Below are 18,646 nucleotides of genomic sequence, written 5' to 3'. Positions count from 1 at the left end.
ATTTTGGACATCCTATGTTAGACTTTAATATTATATTAGAGATCCTACCGTTAAATATTTGATAAATATTGTATTAAAATTCCTTTTAAAATATACAATGTATTTTAAAGTTTGATTTAATAAACTCGAAAAATATATAAACAACAAGTTTAATAGATCTGTATATTATGATTGAACTAGAAGGATAGGCACGACACATGTACAACTTCTATAGAGAAAAAAATCATATATTAAAATATGATTTATTTGAGGGCGAAAAAGATAACATGAAAACAGAAAACAAAAGACCTAAGATATATATATATATATATATATATATAAGCATAGATAGTTGTAAAAATCTAACAATTAAGGTTTAGCATTTACCTTTTCTACCGAAGTCTCGATGTTTGAATTTTGATTGGCTGCCATGGATATGAGCTCTGCTTATTGCAAAACAAAGAGAACTTTATTTGTTAGGTTTAAAATTATTTAACATCTAGAATATAAAATGATACCCCTTTCAAAAGAGTTTAACATTGAGAGAGAGAGAGTATCAGTCAAATATAAATAAATATATTAAATAGTCTATGTATATCCATATATACTAGTCAATGTATATAGATAAATATTAAAATATAATGTCTATATATATATATATATATATATATATATTTTTTTTTGGTACAAATAATGTCTATATATTATTATCAGTCAAAGTGTATATATATCATTCAATGTATGTAGATAAATATTAAAATATAATGTTTATAAATATCAGTCAAAGTATATATAAATATTATAATATATCTATATATTGATGTCTTAATATACACACACGCATATACGTTGAATTTTCAAATTCATTGAATACTGATATATTTTATCTATTGTATTGGTCAAATACATCAGTCATTCAATGAATCTAAAAAAAATGATATTATTTATAATAACGACGAGAGGGTGTATATACAAGTATTAATCTTAAGAAAATGTTACGTTTAACTTCATTTTCAGATTTAGTAAAAAAAAATTCATTTCAATACGAGTTAAAACATGATTAAGTTAAACCATAAAAAATATTGATATGATTTATCATCAACTTGATTGACTAGTTCATTCCAATGTTATTTTGCCCTTAAACTTAGAGGGACTTCACCCACTATAATCCATGATTAAAGTAGTTAGGGTTTCCACCCCAATATTTCATAGAATCAATGTTTCATAATCTCATTACTCTCATCACTCACACGATGATCTAATTGTTGTCGTGGGTGATAAAATCAAAAATTAGATTTTCAAAAATGTAGTATAAGATTGTTAAACCTTGGTGTTCTCACAAAGACCTATCAATTATAAATAACCATGAATAAGAACAATAATAAAAATATAGATTGGGGATTTTGTTTGTTTCAAGGAATAGTCTACTTTACATGAAATTAACGAGTTGGCAAAACAACCAATTTGTTGGCTTGTCAAATTTTGTTTGGGTCTATAATTGGTATTAGTGTTATTCATTCTATGTTTCAATTATCTTATTTGATTATGAAACTAATTGATTAAGTACCAATTAATTTCTTTAGGATCTCTACTGATTTCAGGAACAAGCTTCACAAAAATCTTGAATTTGATTTACTTTGATTTTGGAAGAAGCATCACAAAACCATAGTTAGTCTAAATGTCAAATCCAATCAATCATGTTACAAAAAATTACTGAAATCCCGCTAAAAAAATTACAAACCCCTATTCGAATATTTATTTATATCATGTGTCTAAATAAATAAATTCGATTAACCTAAGCCGAATTGAACATTATAAATCTATATAGTCGAAACAAGCGTTCAACATAAATCAAAGAAATGAAATTGTAATCAAGAGATTGAAAATCTAAAGGAAAATATTTTAAATCATAGAAATGAAATTGAGATTAGAAATTCAAACCTCAAATATAAAATAGGATCCTTAATTGGCGAATAGATCTGCAGAATTGAACTCATATGGAGTTTGATTTGCCAAAATCAAAATGTGAAAACGGCTGAATGAATTGATGGTTGTCTCCAACAAAACAAAATCTTATATATACTCCTAAAATACTAAAACCTAATCCCATTATGGTATGGACATTTTGAACATGATTTGGACTTAAGTAAGCCCAATTAGACAATATTAAGTGGCCCAATATTCTTAAAAATAAATAAAAAATAGTGGCCCAAAATCGTAATCGACTTCAATGCTTTAGAGATGTAATTTTTTTACCATAAAGATGCTTGAACTGTGCTTCAAAAGGAAAATGAAAGTTGTATTTCTCTTCCCTTGCTTTATAGCACTTCGATCGGATATATGATGCCAAAGTTATGTATTACGCAATGAATAAGAATCGATAATTATTAAATCTTGAAATTAATCAAATAATTAATTAAACTTATACCACTATGCTCCATCATTTCACACATGTGAGAACCCAATGTTTAAAGTTTGTGCAGACTATCTCAAATGTTTAGAATGTCTCTGTAGACTCTTACAAAGTCGTCACTACTAGACAGGGTACATATATATTTTGAGCTTGTATCTGAGGGATACCAGGTCATGGATAGGATGATAACTCTCTATAAGAACATAATGCAATTTCATCCTATATCAACTCAAGAGTACTTTTGACATCTTGATTGATTTACAAATGACCTATATAACTCTCACTTGTAAGGATATTCCTATATATTAAAAAGGGTTAAATATGTTTTCGGTCCCTATCAATATACCAACTTTTCGTTTTAATCCCTCTAAAATTTTCCTTCAACTTTTAGTCCCTAAAAATTTTTCCATCTTCACTTTTGGTCCCTACTTTAAAGTAAACTCACACTACAACATTTTCATCCTACGACAACACCAAAAATGTGTTGCAAAATATGAAAAAACTGTTGCTGTTTTCTACCAGAACGCTTTTCCACCCGTGGCAAACCGAGGCGTTGTCTTATCATTGCACAATGGTTTACTTCAAAAATAGCAACGCCGTAAGGAAAACCGTAGTGATGGGAATCATATGAGAACGGATTTCAAAAATCAAAATACCAACGGTATTTCGGCGTCGCCAGAAACAAAAGCGTAGCAATTGAAATACTTTGGAGAACGCTTTTCCAGGAGTTATCGCAACACCTTTGACCGTTGCTATTATGAGAACCGTTTTGAAAGACCTGTTTCTAAAGGCCTTTTCATGACTACCCCAATGGTGAAAAAACGTTGCAAAAAACTTATTTTTTGTAAATTTATAAAAAAAAAATATCCATATTAAATCATTAATATTTGACTAAAAAGAACAATAGCTATAGTAAAATTTTATTGATATAAAATTGTAATATGAATCTAAATTACATAAAATCAAATACTTGTCAATCATCATTAAACTCAATCGAAATAACATTTTCAAAATTACATGATAAATAATTTGGATCTTTAATGTATGCCCTAAATAATGTCAACTATAATTGATCACAATCAAAATGACCATGAACATCTATATGGAAATCTTGTCCTTCCAAGTCTTGAAATTCTTCGTCAATATCATCATAATTAAATGACCATGGACATCTATATGGAAATCTTGTGCTTCCAAATCTTGAAAATCTTCCTCAATATCATCATTATTCATCTACGAAATAAAATTAATATGTTCAATAAGTAATGTGTACAAAAATTCTCTTGCACAATACAAATTCCAAACATGGAAATAGCAATCATAGGCAAAGAACCATACACAAGAAATAACAATCAAGCTAATAGCAAACAAATAATTAGTCAATAAAGGAGGTACACTATAATGCTTTATATGACCACGTAAATTTATTACTTTTCAATATCATAAGAAACTTTAGCATAAACAAAGAAAGTTATGAAAACCTTATTTATTTTTTTGCTTTCTAATTATCAACTTGTAGAATTTCATTGATAGCTACAAATTTGATGATTAACTGGGCAACAATATAGTCAAGGAAAATAGGAAATCAATGGCAATTTAAAGAGATAAAAATTAATAAAATTCTAGTCCAAAGTACAAAAGTCAATTGGATGAGAAATCATGGAATAAACAATGTGAAACCACAATTTTCATCTCAAATATAAAATCAAAATATGGGATAACAAAGAAAAGGGGTGGGTAGCACTTGGGTGATATTGGGGTGTTAATGTCATGTGACAAGTGTATAAAAAAACAAAAAAAAAAACCTTGTGAGAGTAAGAAGAAAGCCACTTGTGACATTGTGGTTGATCAATGTCACATGACATTGGCACCCCAATGTCACCCAAGTTAAAAGGGGCAAACGAGAGGGTGTGAGATCACAAATCAGACAAGGGGGGTGAGGAAACTAATATTATGTGCAAATGACTCTTAGATACTACCAATTAAGCCTTTTACAAGACAAACAATATAAAAGGCAACTGGGCATAAAAAAAAACACAAATCACTGCAAATTAATTAGAGTTAAGAAATTTACATAAAGATAAAACCCATGTATTAATTCATAACGTGATTCACAATAGAGATTAACAAGACAAATTTTTTCATCCGAAATAACAAGGCACAACGAATTGGGATTCCATTATCTTTATGGAACTATATGTTTCATCATTATGTGGTACTAGTATATATTACTTTGAATCATAAATAAGTATAAATGAATAACAATATATTGTAAAATCATAATTCAACCCTTTAGAGAACATGTTAATTAATATATGTAAGAAAGCAATAAGAGAGAAAAAGTTCAGAGGGATACCCATTCGAAGTGCCACTTGTGTTATTGGTAGATTTATGTCATCTATCCATTTAATACATGACGATCATCCTATATATCAGAGTATTATAAACACAAGAATGAAAAATCAGTGTATGAAAAGTATGAAGAACTAACTTAAAAATTACAAGTATACATGGAGAATCATTGGAAATATACATAAGCATGATGTTCATACCTTCTGATGTCTCCTTTGAACACTTTAATCACGAGTGGACTTGTTCCCCCTCTCTCCTTCTCCACATTCCATGTCATCCTCAAACCATCATCTCATCAAAGGGGTACTCCAGCCCTTACGACTTAAAAATTCCGGACTCAACAACTTAATTGAAATGAAGTACCCACCTTCTATGAAGGGTTGTTGCATAACACTTACCCAAAATTCATGTGCTAGAGAATCAAACAAAAACCAATTAATACAACCATTAAACACCAAGTCTCCTAAACAGAAAATTAAAATTGAGTAGAAAAACTAAAACATATAGCTGCAGCTACACAAGCCTACAATCTAATCCTTGGATAATTCTAAATACTAACATAGATGTGAATGGAATTTTCTGCATTACAATCACACCAATAATCAAATTTTCAAATTCATTATACTACTTATAATAATAGGCAATGGACTCCAGCCATATGATTTTATATGCTAGTAATTAAAAAAAAAATAGCTGCATCCTCATTTAATTAACATTGACCTTATGCTCTTGTTTGTTTTTAGGGACCAAAACTCCACGCGCACACACACCCTTACAATTTTTGTTGTTACGCGATAAAAAATCATTGAGCTTGAGAAACATTTTCTATGACATTTAACAATCGACAACCTGCGGCAATTTTTCATCCCTTTCTCCCAGCTTAAATTATGTTCCGATGTCCCCCTAATTTTTCCAACATCTTGTGTTCAAGATAAAAGTGGCAGTAGGTGAGAGAGGCTTAAAAGGATTGTTCATTTACAAAAAAATTATACCTACTAAAATCCAAAGAATCCAAATTTGATCATTGAGAAAATGTTTCGAAGGCTTAGAGTCCTTATAATTTACTTGCCATCAAAGAAAATTAGACGCAAAGAAATGTAATCACCTAGAAATGAGTATAATATTTTTATTGCTATGGAAAAAGTAGATGTTTATTCACAAAATCAGCTAAGGTCCAAAGCTTACTTTGCAAAAGCAAAACGGTGGGAGTTCCTTTTAGGTAGGTCGACAAATTGCGGATACAACAACTTGAAATCACTTTATCAAAGGCAAACATGGTTCTGGACGACAGAGGGCAGATGAGATGTTCAGGCTTCCATACATGAGCGGGTAAACATGAGCAATTCTAACATAATAACTTTCTTAAATTCTCTAAACCAACCCCCTGCTTCAAATCTATAAATTTGTAAAAACTGGGGTAAAAATTCAATGAATAAATTTGTTTAGTTAACTGAGTTGTCCTTCCTTGTCCAAATTCAACATAATCACTACTGCAATGATTAAATTCTAATAAGGAATTATATCATAGCATAAGAGAGATAAGAGAAACGGGAAAAAAGGGTTACATAGACTGTTCCTTTAGAAAAATACAAATTAGAATCATATTCAAGTTCATAACTAACAACAACTATGCATTCACAAATTCAAGAGAAGCATCAAGCATATATATCTAAATCAACTCTATAAATCCATCTTTACAATTTAAATCCAATCCAATCAAATAAGAAAGAGCATTTGTGGACAAAATAATAGACAACAAAACCGTAACCTGTAAAGGGAGAATTTATTCGAACAACTATGCAATCAGCTAAAAAACTGATTAAAGAGAATCGTTATAGTGAAGTTGTGTGAACGAGAACATGAACAGAGAACAACAAGATATGATATAGCAGAAAACAGAGTACCTTCGTGAATCACAAAAAATGGTTATCTTCATCAGTCAATCGCCGCAAACGTCATCGCCATCGTGGGGCTCGAATAAAGAAACAACAGCGACATCTATCAGATAAAGGGATTTAGGGTTCCTGATTCTCAAAGGGATTTAAAGATAATCTAACAGAGAAAGGATTTCACAGCGTTTGGGGGTAGGGATGTTTGGATCTGGATTCCAACGGAGAAGGGATATTTTGTCAATAAAAAATAAAAAAAATGAAAGGGATTAAGCTTTGGTGATTTGGAGAATCGCAGAAGAGGAAGGGTTTTCTAATTGTATTTTGTTTTGTTTTTTTATTAATATTTTGTCTTGTCTAGATATTTATTTTATTTAATAGATAAATATAAATATATATTATTATACCAAAACGTTTTTTCACGTGGAAGAAAAGAATAAATAGTAACTGTTTTCTTTGTACTATTCGAGAACGGTATAAGCTATTGGATACGAATTTTTTAAGGTCCATTACATAACGCAACGTGATAAAAAAATTGTCCCTATAAGACTCTATTAGAACAGTTTTTTTACCTTCAAAAAATTAGGCGTTGTTGTAGAGCTAAAATGTTGTTGTGTCATATGTAGAATTCATACTTTTTAGTAAAATTTTGCATAAAAATCTCTCCCAAAAAAATTTAGAATTTTTTAACAAAACATGAAATTAATATGAATTTTTATATTTTTTATGGTTAAAAATTCATATTAAATTTATGTTTTGTTAAAAAATTCTAATTTTTTTTATGAATGATTTTTATAATATTCTACACATTTCTGCTAAATTTCATTATAAAATACTAAAAATTAACTTTAAAATAGGGACCAAAAGTAGTGATTGAAAATTTTATAGGAACTAAAAGTTGAAAGAAAATTTTAGAGGGACTAAAACGAAAAGTTGGTATTTTTATAGGGACAAAAAACATATTTAACCCTATTAAAAAATAACGTTCTTAGCTTTAATTTGATTTATCTATTCAAATTAATAAGAAAGTAGATTTTTCTTCTTTTAAGTGCAGTGTTTTGAACACCTATAGTGATTGTTAAACTTTACAAGGAAGGATTTGGGTGATTGCAACCACAACAACTTGAGTAGCTTCTTTTTTTATAATCAAGAGAATACTATCGTTGGATAATAAAGACAAAATATAGCCACTATAAGAATTCTTATTTTCTGGGGGAAGAGGGAGGGAGGGAGAGAGAGAAAGAGGAAGAGGGAGGGAGAGGGAGAAGGAGAGGGAGGGAGAGGGAGGGAGGAGGAGAGGGAGGGAGGGAGGGAGAGAGAGAGATGCAAGGCCCTCTACAAATTCGTCATTATTGACACAATAATGAAATAGGAAAAACCATGTTTTTCTTTAGTTTTTTTGTGGGGAGAGAGAGAGGAGAGAAGACATAAGCAATTTTATACTGGTTCATCCTACAACACAGGAGTAATCCAGTCCCCTTGCACTTCCAAGGGATTTCACTATAAATTCATAAATTACAGATGTTCAAGGACTCTTCCAAGAGACTTCTCAATTCTCAACACACTTGCAAGAGACTTCTTTGCTCAATGTCACCACCAAGAGACTTCCTATTCTCAATGACAACTTCAAGAGACTTCCTTTTCTCAAGAACGCAGGCAAGATACTTCTTTTGCTCAAAGGGCTTCCCTAAGAGACTTTAATGCATAATCACAACTGATTAAAACTTCTGTTGCCCAATCAAAACTGATTGAGACTTTGATGCTCAAGGTTTCACCAAGAGGCTTATGAAGGGAATTTAAGAAAGGTTTTTCAAAATTTTAATCCTCTTAGCGAAAGAAATCCCATGAAAACGAATCTTGATTAAATCATTACTCACAAATCAAACAAAAACTTAAACATTTTAAGAGTAATGTGTTTACCTCCTAAAGAGTAGAACCTTTGTAGCATAAATGTTTCTGATCACGAGAAAAGCAAAGCAGTGATGCCTCTACTCAGTCCACACGAACAGAACTTATCCGATGACCAGTGCAAGCCAATTCCAACAGAAATTTAGAGCGACTAGCTTTAGAGAGCGGCGGCTAGGGTTTCACAACTTTTGTGAATTAGGTTAAGCACTTCAACAAAAGTCTATAATACTTCAGCACAAGGGTTCAATTTATAGAATCACTTGTGTGGTCAGTAAGTCAAGCACTTAAAGTACACCGTACCATACGGTGCAACATATTTCACTTAAACATGTCGTACCTTACGGAGGACCGCGTTTCTTTATTTTCACAAATTAAATAATAAGTCATACATAATTATTTAATTACTAATAAGTTTCACTTATTATTTTATAAATAAGTCTTACTTATTTATTTCTCTCATCTATTTGTCCTTTTTCTCCTGTTATGTAGGAGGGGCAAATTTTGTCTACGTCACTCATGTCTCTCAGCATGATTCGTGGAGTATCCATCAACCAACTTTATAGTCATCTTGTTACAGACAACATTTGAATGGTGACAAAGCACTCGACTACAACATCTAGGGTACATAGTGGTTTCAGGTCAAAGGGTTGAATACACCACTATCACTATGAGAATATCTTATGATACTTTACATAATTTTGACTATGTAGTATTCTCATGGTGGGTCAATCCAATATGAATATTACACCTAATATTTGTATCTATATGAATACTTGATAATTCTTTATCCATGATCTGTAAGATATGATCATCAGTCTCTCCACAAATAGTCTTCATGCTTTAATGACATCCCACTTCACAATAAATCTTGACTACGAATACTTTAAGAATAATGTCCTTATGTTTATTGGAGTCTCACAATTAAGTTATACATAATGTTCCATTAAACGGACTAACTATTCTAAGGACTTTATTATTTTGAAACAAAATAAAACAACGAAGAAATGCCTTATTATTATATATTCAGAGTATATATATTTATATCAATATCATGGTATAGAGCCAAACTCAATAAATATAAGATAACTCTTTATCCATGATCTGTAAGATATGATCATCAGTCTCTCCACAAATAGTCTCCATGCTTTAATGATATCCCACTTCACAATAAATCTTGACTACGAATACTTTAAGAATAATGTCCTTATGTTTAATGGGGTCTCACAATTAAGTTATACATAATGTTCCATTAAACGAACTAACTATTCTAAGGACTTTATTATTTTGAAACAAAATAAAACAACGAAGAAATGCCTTATTATTATATCACAAGCAAGAGACTTATATGATAAAGATTGGCTATTAGGGCTTACTCCAACAACTTATATCATCAAGCTTAACAAGCAAGAGACTTATGTTCGTTTACTTTGAAGCTGCGAAAAACACAAGAAGGGGGGGGGGGGGGGGGGTTGAATTGTGTTGGCTTTTTCTTCGTTTTCTCCTACTGAAATCACTCATCAGATACAGACTCTTAAGAATCTAGAATTTCTAAGATATGAACTTTGATAAGAAATTCTAAGTGAACTTTTGATGCAGAACAATTTCAGCTGAGTTTTGGCGCTTGTAAATTGTTGTGTGAGTCTTACAATTCTCCAAGTGTTCACTCCTTTATATAGAGGTGTAAAAGAGACGTTGTGATGTTGCTTCTGATGAGGTGCTTCTTATGAACTTGCTTCTGATGACGTCATCAGTTCAGGAGCACTTGACTTCAGGAGCACTTTTCTTCAGATGCTTCAAGCTTCTTTCTTGTTGATTCCATTGCTCTCATTTGTTCCTCCAGAACCTATACTTTAAAAAGACACTAATTTTTTGTCTATGGTCCTGCGCACTTGAACAAATATTAGCATATCCAATTGACAATTTTTAATACCTTGTTATCATCAAAACTCTATAGGGTAATGTTAAACACACTTTGTTCCAACATACTACAAATATAAACAAACTTGTTTCTACACAAGATTTAACAATTTATGGTGTAGACCGAACAAAGTGAACAAACTCTTTTAAACACCTAGGATTTCTAAGATACAAGAAGCAAAATGAAATCCTAAGTGTTTATACGCTATTTGATTTGACAGAGTAATGAAACAATTAAAATAGCAGATTATTGTTGATCTTCTTCATGGTCTTCAGCTTCTTATATAGGCAGGGATTTAAGAGACGTTGGAGAAGATTGGCAGTGCATAGATTCCTCGAGAAGCTCCAGTTTAAGGATGTTGAACCATTACGGGATATGGATAATTTCGTTGGATAGTCATTCGAAAACCCTATGCTGAAACAGGAAGTTTCTGTTCATTCTTCTTGCTTATGAAGTCCTTTGTATGTTTCTACACGTGATCAAAAGAAGACAAATATGCTCAGATCCGTTAATGTGGACAACTATACAATACAACAAGGATGACGTGGAGTATGGGTCCCTTAGGTGCTTCTGCAGTCTGAAGGTCTTTCGAGTCTGTTGCATCTCATGTGTCCTGCTTAGCACATGTGAGTATGGTGCTCTCTTCAACTTCTGAGGAGGTGTCCCTTTTTTTTTTCCTGATCCAATATGTTGACTTCTGGTTGACCTTTCTTCATATCTTCTACCAAAGTCTTTGAGCTTCTCATGTGCTTATGATGCTTTCGTACTTGTTTAATACTTGATGGATATAATCTATGTTCCTGCACACTTGAACAAATATTAGTATATCCAATTATTCTTCAATACTTTGTTATCAACAAAACCTTAGATGAATTGTACAAGACCCTTCAGGTTTGCAAGCTCCCTTTACGTCTCATCTGATAATTCCTAAGGTGAGTTTTGTAAGCTCCCCCAAGTATTATTCTGGTTAATTAAATTCATTGGCAATTATATCTAAAACACATCAGAGCACATGTAATTGAACACATCAGAACTTTAAACATATCAGAGCTCTTAAGGTCTGTGTTGTTTACCTAAATATGATAACACTTGCTTAGATTCTGATTTCTCACAATTTAATATAAAGATGAAACTTATCAGATTTTTTGCTCGTATCAGAACTTTACAAGTCTGACAATTTCTCCAAATTCTAATAAATTTGCAAGTAAGCTTAGATTAACTTGAACACTGATTAACTCCTCCGTGCAACATTAGGATTTACCTTTACTTACGTCTTGCTCCTTTAAGATTAAGCGTACATTGTTTGAGTCTCTATATTACTATATCTTACTTCCTCTTATCTTATATTTTCTTCCCCTTTCGTCATCAACAAAAATAACGAGAAACATTAAATATTGAAAGAAAATTTTATACAGAACATAAGAGTTTACAAAAGATACAAAATAAAGGATTTGTGTGCAAAACAGCAAATAAAGGGTTGTCCTAAGGCATTTTAGAGAGCTCATCCTTCAGAAACTCTAAATTTGTGCTCAGTTCACATTGAAAAGCGCGATGATTTAGCTGATTTTGCTACTGAAATCACTGATCAGAAGCAGATAGAGTTGCTTGAAAATAGATATATTTTGAGACAGACTTCTCATCGCTTTTCTCAATTCAGCATTTTCCTTTTCAAGTGCTTCTGGGAGGTGGAGACTGGTTAGATGTAGGTTGATGTTGATTAGTCTCTTGAGTGGTCATTTGTGGCTCAAGATGAGATCTTGTGTTGAGGAAGGTCAGAAGAGTATTGAAAATGAGAGTCACAGGGATGGTAGAGGAGACAGATGTTGGATAGACAATGCCTGGAGAATAAATGTTGTCACTTTCAACATTCAGACACTGTCAAGCTGAAGTTCATAGCAAGTTGAGTTGCTTATTCTCTCAATAGCACAACTTCAACTACCTTTGGTCATGTTGATGTTTCTTCTTCTTCAGTAGTTTCTTTTACACTCAAGAAGTTTGTTGCTTCAGGTCTTATTGAATCTTGTAGTGCAGTATGAAATATCCTCTTCCTCTTCTGCTTCTTTAGCAACATTCGGTAAAGTTTGAATCGGTGTCGTCTTGTGCTTCATCCCTTTCTTTGCCTTTGTAACGACCCATTTTTTGCTAGAATTATTTTATTTAAATATTATATGTGTTTATGTATCTTTAATTACTTGTTTGTGTATGGAATGAGGTTCATATAGGTTAGTACTCTCACCGACATTTTAGTGGATCAAATTTCATAGTCCAAAAGACACTAGTGCTTACATTGATTTCTCACACTTTTGGGAACAGCGTAAAACACTTAAAACTTTAAAATAAATTGTGGGAGATTGTTTGAATCTTAGTTTATAATTTATTTTAAAGTTAATTATTATTTATTTAAAATGTAATTACTATATTTAATTAAGGTTTTGACTTGGTCATGTTATTTTAAAGTTTTATGCCTATATTAACGTTACATTACCAAGTCAATACTATTTTATAGCTTTTATGGTTTTGCTTTGAGAAAAACTTGGAAATTGGGTTATATATATGCATAGTAAATTGTCTCGGAGAGATACGCAAGTGTAATAGAACTCAGCAACGTAGTTTTGGCTACTTGTTTTTTCTAATAACAAAGTCACCGATCACAAACTAATTATAAGTTTGCATAGAGCATCTAAAATGGTTCATGAGACCTTGTTAATTCACATGCGGTGCTAGCAAGAAGTGATTGTTGTATCATGGAAAGTACTAGCTATGAAACCAACCGCATCGGATGATCCATCGCACGCCTCAATCAAATCCGATAAGTTTTCCTATTATATATTTTTATCTATTATGAGTCAATTTATTTATGCTAGTATTTATCTTTGATTTATTACTTTATAATAATTCTATATCTAATTTTTTCCAAACAATAAAGGTTGGGCATTTTCAATATCTTCTTTTTATGGTTTTCAAGTGAATTGGACATGAACATCCTCGTACTTTTGTAGCAACCACATATAGGCAAGTCATATGATGATGATTGAGAGGTGGAATAAGAAGACATTGTTGAAGGAATTGGTTTTTGAGTTTTATGTCGCATAGAGGAAAGAAAAAACAGATGAAGAAGAAGGGCTGTAAAAATGCATTTTTGGTTTTATTCCCTCTATTAACCCAGTCATCAACTAAAGCCGCATCACCAACTGCCACGTAAGCCTCTGTTAGACAGCACAACATTTTTGTAACGGCAAGGACGAATGTGAAAACGTTATGTAATTACAAGGGCTGTTTCGTAAGAAAAAAAATTACAGAAACTAAAACCAAAAACCCTTGATCTTACAAGAACCTTTTTCTTATTTAATCCATCTACCCTTGTCATGATGAATCTGCTTTAAATAATTTTTTCATTTGAAAAGTGTCATTTCGTCCCGTAAGGTTTTATCTTTGTTCTAACCCTCAGGTTCTTTGGGGTCCTAGTAAACATGACATCCATAGAAACGAAAAGAGAAATGATAAAAACTATATTGTATTGATTAAGGGTGTACAAAACCTGATATGACGGGCAAACTCGTCTTGGTCCGAATGATATTGGTCAGGTATGACCCGAATCTGGAAAAAAACTAGGGCCGAAAGATGTTCCAAGACGTGACGCTGACACAGTAGAATGAAGGAACGAGTTGGGATTGACTCTCGGGTCATGCGTCCCGTCCGATTTGTTAGTGAGGACCGAAGCTAGTTTTTACTTATTGAGAAATGAGTCACTTACATTACATCACACACAAACACTTACAGATTGATGTTATATTACTTTTCCTTCTTAAAATCTAAGTTGAATTATATATATTAGTGAGCATACACTAGACATCTATGTATTGCTTGTGATGTAGGTTACACTAGACATAACCATCATTCCCAGCTAACATCATATATTTATCCCTCCTTGTAATATTGGTGCACTCAAATCCCAAAGCATCACTCAATTCTTTCTGTATATAATCAGCCACTTCAAAAGGAGACTTTCCACCAGCACAAGTGAGTTCTTTTGGAACTTTATCAAGCATTTCAATGTTATAACTTGGCCATGGATTCATCAAAAATAGAAAAGGGTCCAAACATTTTAATCCACTAGCTGTTGTACCATAAAACAAACTCACATTAGCATTCATAGCCACAGGAACAATCTCATCAGCAATTTCAGCAAAAAGTGAACTAAACCTTAATAAATAAGGTTCCCTACAAGTTGTTCCTTCAGGGCACACAACTAAATCACCTTCCCTAAGCAACCTTTGCATTGTTTCCCTATCTTGTTCTCTGTCTCTTGTCAAACTCATTGTCCGAATAGGAGCGAAGAATTCCGACACTTTGCTTATGCTGTAAGTCACACAACTCAAAGGTTTTCTCAGACTCATGCTAAGAAAAACAGGATCTAACAAAGTCCTATGTGTACAAACATAGAGTTCCCCTTTACTTGGTTCTAAATATCTTTGAGGGTTACTAAAGCCTTTGACATTAAGAACTATACCATTAAATGTTATTAATGATAGTGTCCATTTGTAATGAAAGTTCAACACAAGAAAAATTCTATATGTAGATAACAGAATTCCCATTGGAAGCCACATGAACATGTAGAGAGTTGATGAAGGTGTAGGGAAGAATGCTAGCCTGCCATCATGAAATATTAATGGCTTTGGATACTTTTCCCTTGGCATAATTGAGCTTGGACATATTTCATTGCTCACCACATAAGCTTCCTGTGAATATCATATTTCTTAGACTTAGATATATTTGAAGATGGAATAATTAGTAGGAAGATGAAATTAAAGGTCTCCAATTCATTATAATAATGTAGTAGGAAGATGAACTTAAATGCTTTTTTATTCCCCCCATTTCTAAATCTGGAATTTTAGTCCACATGTCTTACAAGTTTTGGCAATTTTTCCCACACTCAATTTGGGGTTTATTTTTAGGACAAATATCTCTCGTGGTCCTTTAAATTATATGTTTATAACAGATTAGTTCTTTAAGTTTTTTCGTTATCAATTGGTCCTTTAAGATATTTTTTGTTACAAATTGATCCTTTAAGTCATAAAATATTTACACCGTCATCCATCTTTTCAGCCAACTTCGTTAAAAAGTGTTTATAGACCATTTAACATTAAGATGGTAGGTCCAAAAGTGCTTATGACATCAAACGTGATTACTCATACACATTTTCTTCTTTTTGTTTTTGAATTTCAAGCCTAATTTTACATATAAATATTTGATCAACAATATTATAAATCAAGTAATCGATCAATTTTGTTTTGAATCAAGACTAAATAACACACCTATGAGCTCTAGTTTTAAGAGCTATGAATTTGGACAAACCAACTTAATATTAAACATCCACAAAAACATTTTTTGATTGAATTTGATGAAATTAGGATAATGATGCAAATATTTTATGATTTAAAGGACCAATTTCTAACAAAAAAAACTTAAAAAACTAACTTGTCATAATCATGTAACTTAGTGGTATGCATTATTGATGTAGAATTGCTTTTGATGATGTGACTTCGCTGATTTGGACTAGCAAAAGTTCATTTAAGAAGATGATTTTTATATTTGATCTATGAAACTGAGGAAAAAAAGGGTTCAAGAAGGTTTCTCATCAAATTTAGCAGTGTCACATCATCAAATGTTATTCTATATCATGAATGAATATGGTAGTTACATGAAACTAATTTATATACTAACAATATAATATACCTTACAATAAGAGATAAAATGATGATCATTGACACATGTGCTTCCAATTCCTAAATCAGGTCTTCTATATCCAAAATAATCAATGAGAGCACTATCCTTATCAACCAAACCATGCCTAGAAATCAAACCAGTGAAGTAGCATCCAACAGTGTGTAACTCTGTGGCAACAATATCATCACCATTCAAATATTCCTTAAGAAACCCTTCCACCATAACTCTAGGCACACAAGTGAAGAAAACTCTACACCCTACTGAGACCAAAACCTGATAAGCTTTAAGGTTAAGGTTCTCCATGTAAAACTTTGGTAAAACTACCCTTGCAATCATTTCCATGTCCTTAATTTTAAGTCCACAAAAAGTGATGAAGATCATGACTTTAAGTTTATGTTCATAGCTCAAAAAGCATAATATAGGACATGAACAAAGTAATAGAAAAGCTCTTAAAATGCTACCACCTTCAAAGGCAACTAACATGAAATAAGGAAAGAAATAATGAGTCTTTAAGAGGACACTATGAATATCACAAACAAGTGTTTGTGACTCTCTACCTTCCAAATCACAATTCAAAATGCTAGGAATATTTGAAGGTTGTTGAAGTGGCTTAGATGAAAGATCAACAAAATTAAAGCCATTATGTATCAATATCCTTGCAGTTTGATAACAAGTTTTGATAATCATATGGTACCAAAACCATTTTGTAAGGCTTATGAGTACTAAAAGAAACATCATTCTTTTTCAGTTTTTCTCCTTATTAATTGTTTGTGATAGTTAAGATATCACTGTTTCTGACATTTTTGTGTTGAAATGGAAGATAGTAGAGAATATTTAAAGTCATTAAAATTGTATCTTGCCGAACGGCCGGGGAAGGTAGACTATAGAAATAGATAGTAGCATTTGGTACCACCCTACTTTGATAATATTATCTCTAAAATAAACACGGATACGGACAAGGACATCGGACATGACTCAGATGCCGACACACCGACACCGTTAATAATTTGAGAAAATAACATAATTCAGTGTAATTATATGTGTTGATGTCGTGTCGGTGTCAGACACGACACAGTGTCAGACACGACACGTGTCTGACACCGGGACATACCTAATATGAGGAGTGTTTGTGCTTAGTTGTCTGATTTGACTTTAAGAGAGATAATTATATCATTGTTGAAAGACCAGTGAGAGTTGAAGGTTTCTAAAGTGGCTTAGATGACAAGTCAAACAAACTAAATCCATGTTTTTTCAATTTCCTTCTGGTTTCATAACATAATTTAACAATCACATGTTACCATAACCATTCTGTGACCCTTTGGAATACTAATGATATTGATTGTTTATGATGCTTGAGATAGTAGAGAATATTTAGAGTCATTAAAATGGCATCTAGTTAAACTGCAAGGGAAGGTAGACTATAGACATATGAAGTAGCATTTGGCTAAACACAGTAGTCGCATTAATTAACTCCACCATCACATTTTGTATATAGTTCTTGTTAAAATTTCCATTTTCATGCATAAAATTAAAAAATGATGAAGAGAAAGAAATACTCTACATTAATGTGCATACAAATAAAAGAAAAAGATTATTTAAAAGCCTTCATTTATGAACACCTAACTTACACTTGTCTAGTTAATATTCTCATTTATCATCGTTCTCTCATAAGTAATGTTGGCACCACCATAGCCACAATGTAGTGTTAATGCTAATAGGCAATAGCAATAGCAATGCTTATCTTTAATAAATTCTCATTAGTATTTAATAGTTGGCATTCTAGTTAAAAATACATGAACATAGTCATGGAGATTTTCTCCATTATACAACTCAATCTTAAAAATCAATGCCAATTTAGGTAGCAACTTTAAATTCTCCCAGATTGTACTTAATCTTTGGGAACAAATGTTAACTCGACTGTACTCACAACTTTTCTTTTTGATTTGAGAGTAATTACGAGTGAAAAGAAATGTACTTACAACTTTTCCTTTATGGAGCAACTCAAAAAAGATATTGAAGATTGACTTTGGTGAATTGAATGGTTGTCAAAGTCTTCAAATCATTTTTCTATATTTATAATACGCTTAAAACAAAACATAAAATTAGATATTCTCCCTCTCTCTTTTAAAAACTTTCTGTCAAACAAGGAGAGGGATTTTTGTATCCCTTTTCCCTTTTGTCTCCTCCCTCCATAGTCATTCTACTCCATGTCCCTCCATTCCTCTACTAACTCCTAAACAAAGCCTTAGATTTTACTTAAATCATTTGTAGTCATGATACAACACTACTATCTCTGGACTGGTACAAGTCGATCCTATGAAGAACAAACGTCTACGCCTTAATAGACTTGACGTCTTGACATTTGGTGGACTGTAAACTAGTACAAGTTAACCTCATCAAGGACAAAAGCCTACATCTTAACAAGCTTGAAGCTCTGTGGACTATGGGCTCGTATGAAGG

At 32.0% G+C, this 18,646-nt stretch overlaps 1 protein-coding gene and 1 long non-coding RNA gene across 3 annotated transcripts; both read right to left on the bottom strand.

Annotated features, from left to right (window-relative positions):
- Positions 1-3,300: 3,300 nt before the first annotated feature.
- LOC25490512 (uncharacterized) lies at positions 3,301-6,933 on the bottom strand. Of its 2 annotated transcripts, none has more exons than XR_003009849.2 (4): positions 6,649-6,933; positions 4,945-5,156; positions 4,749-4,817; positions 3,301-3,625 (listed from the first exon to the last, which is right to left on the bottom strand). It is a non-coding gene; the product is annotated as an uncharacterized lncRNA (long non-coding RNA). The 2 variants fall into 2 exon arrangements; XR_005645457.1 differs by lacking the exon at positions 6,649-6,933 and adding an exon at positions 5,930-6,630.
- Positions 6,934-14,159: 7,226 nt separating this feature from the next.
- LOC25490511 (glycerol-3-phosphate acyltransferase 1) lies at positions 14,160-17,001 on the bottom strand. The gene is made up of 2 exons (XM_013604100.3): positions 16,196-17,001; positions 14,160-15,198 (listed from the first exon to the last, which is right to left on the bottom strand). The coding sequence occupies exons 1-2, from the start codon at positions 16,922-16,924 to the stop codon at positions 14,341-14,343; spliced, it is 1,587 nt and encodes a 528-aa protein (XP_013459554.3). The 5' UTR covers positions 16,925-17,001; the 3' UTR covers positions 14,160-14,340.
- Between the last annotated feature and the right edge of the window lie 1,645 nt (positions 17,002-18,646).

The sequence above is a fragment of the Medicago truncatula genome, chromosome 3 (genome assembly GCF_003473485.1).
Source record: "Medicago truncatula cultivar Jemalong A17 chromosome 3, MtrunA17r5.0-ANR, whole genome shotgun sequence".
In the NCBI taxonomy this organism is placed as follows: domain Eukaryota; kingdom Viridiplantae; phylum Streptophyta; class Magnoliopsida; order Fabales; family Fabaceae; genus Medicago; species Medicago truncatula.
The sequence above is the reverse complement of the archived record's forward strand: the minus strand, read 5'-3'. Positions and strand labels throughout refer to the sequence as shown.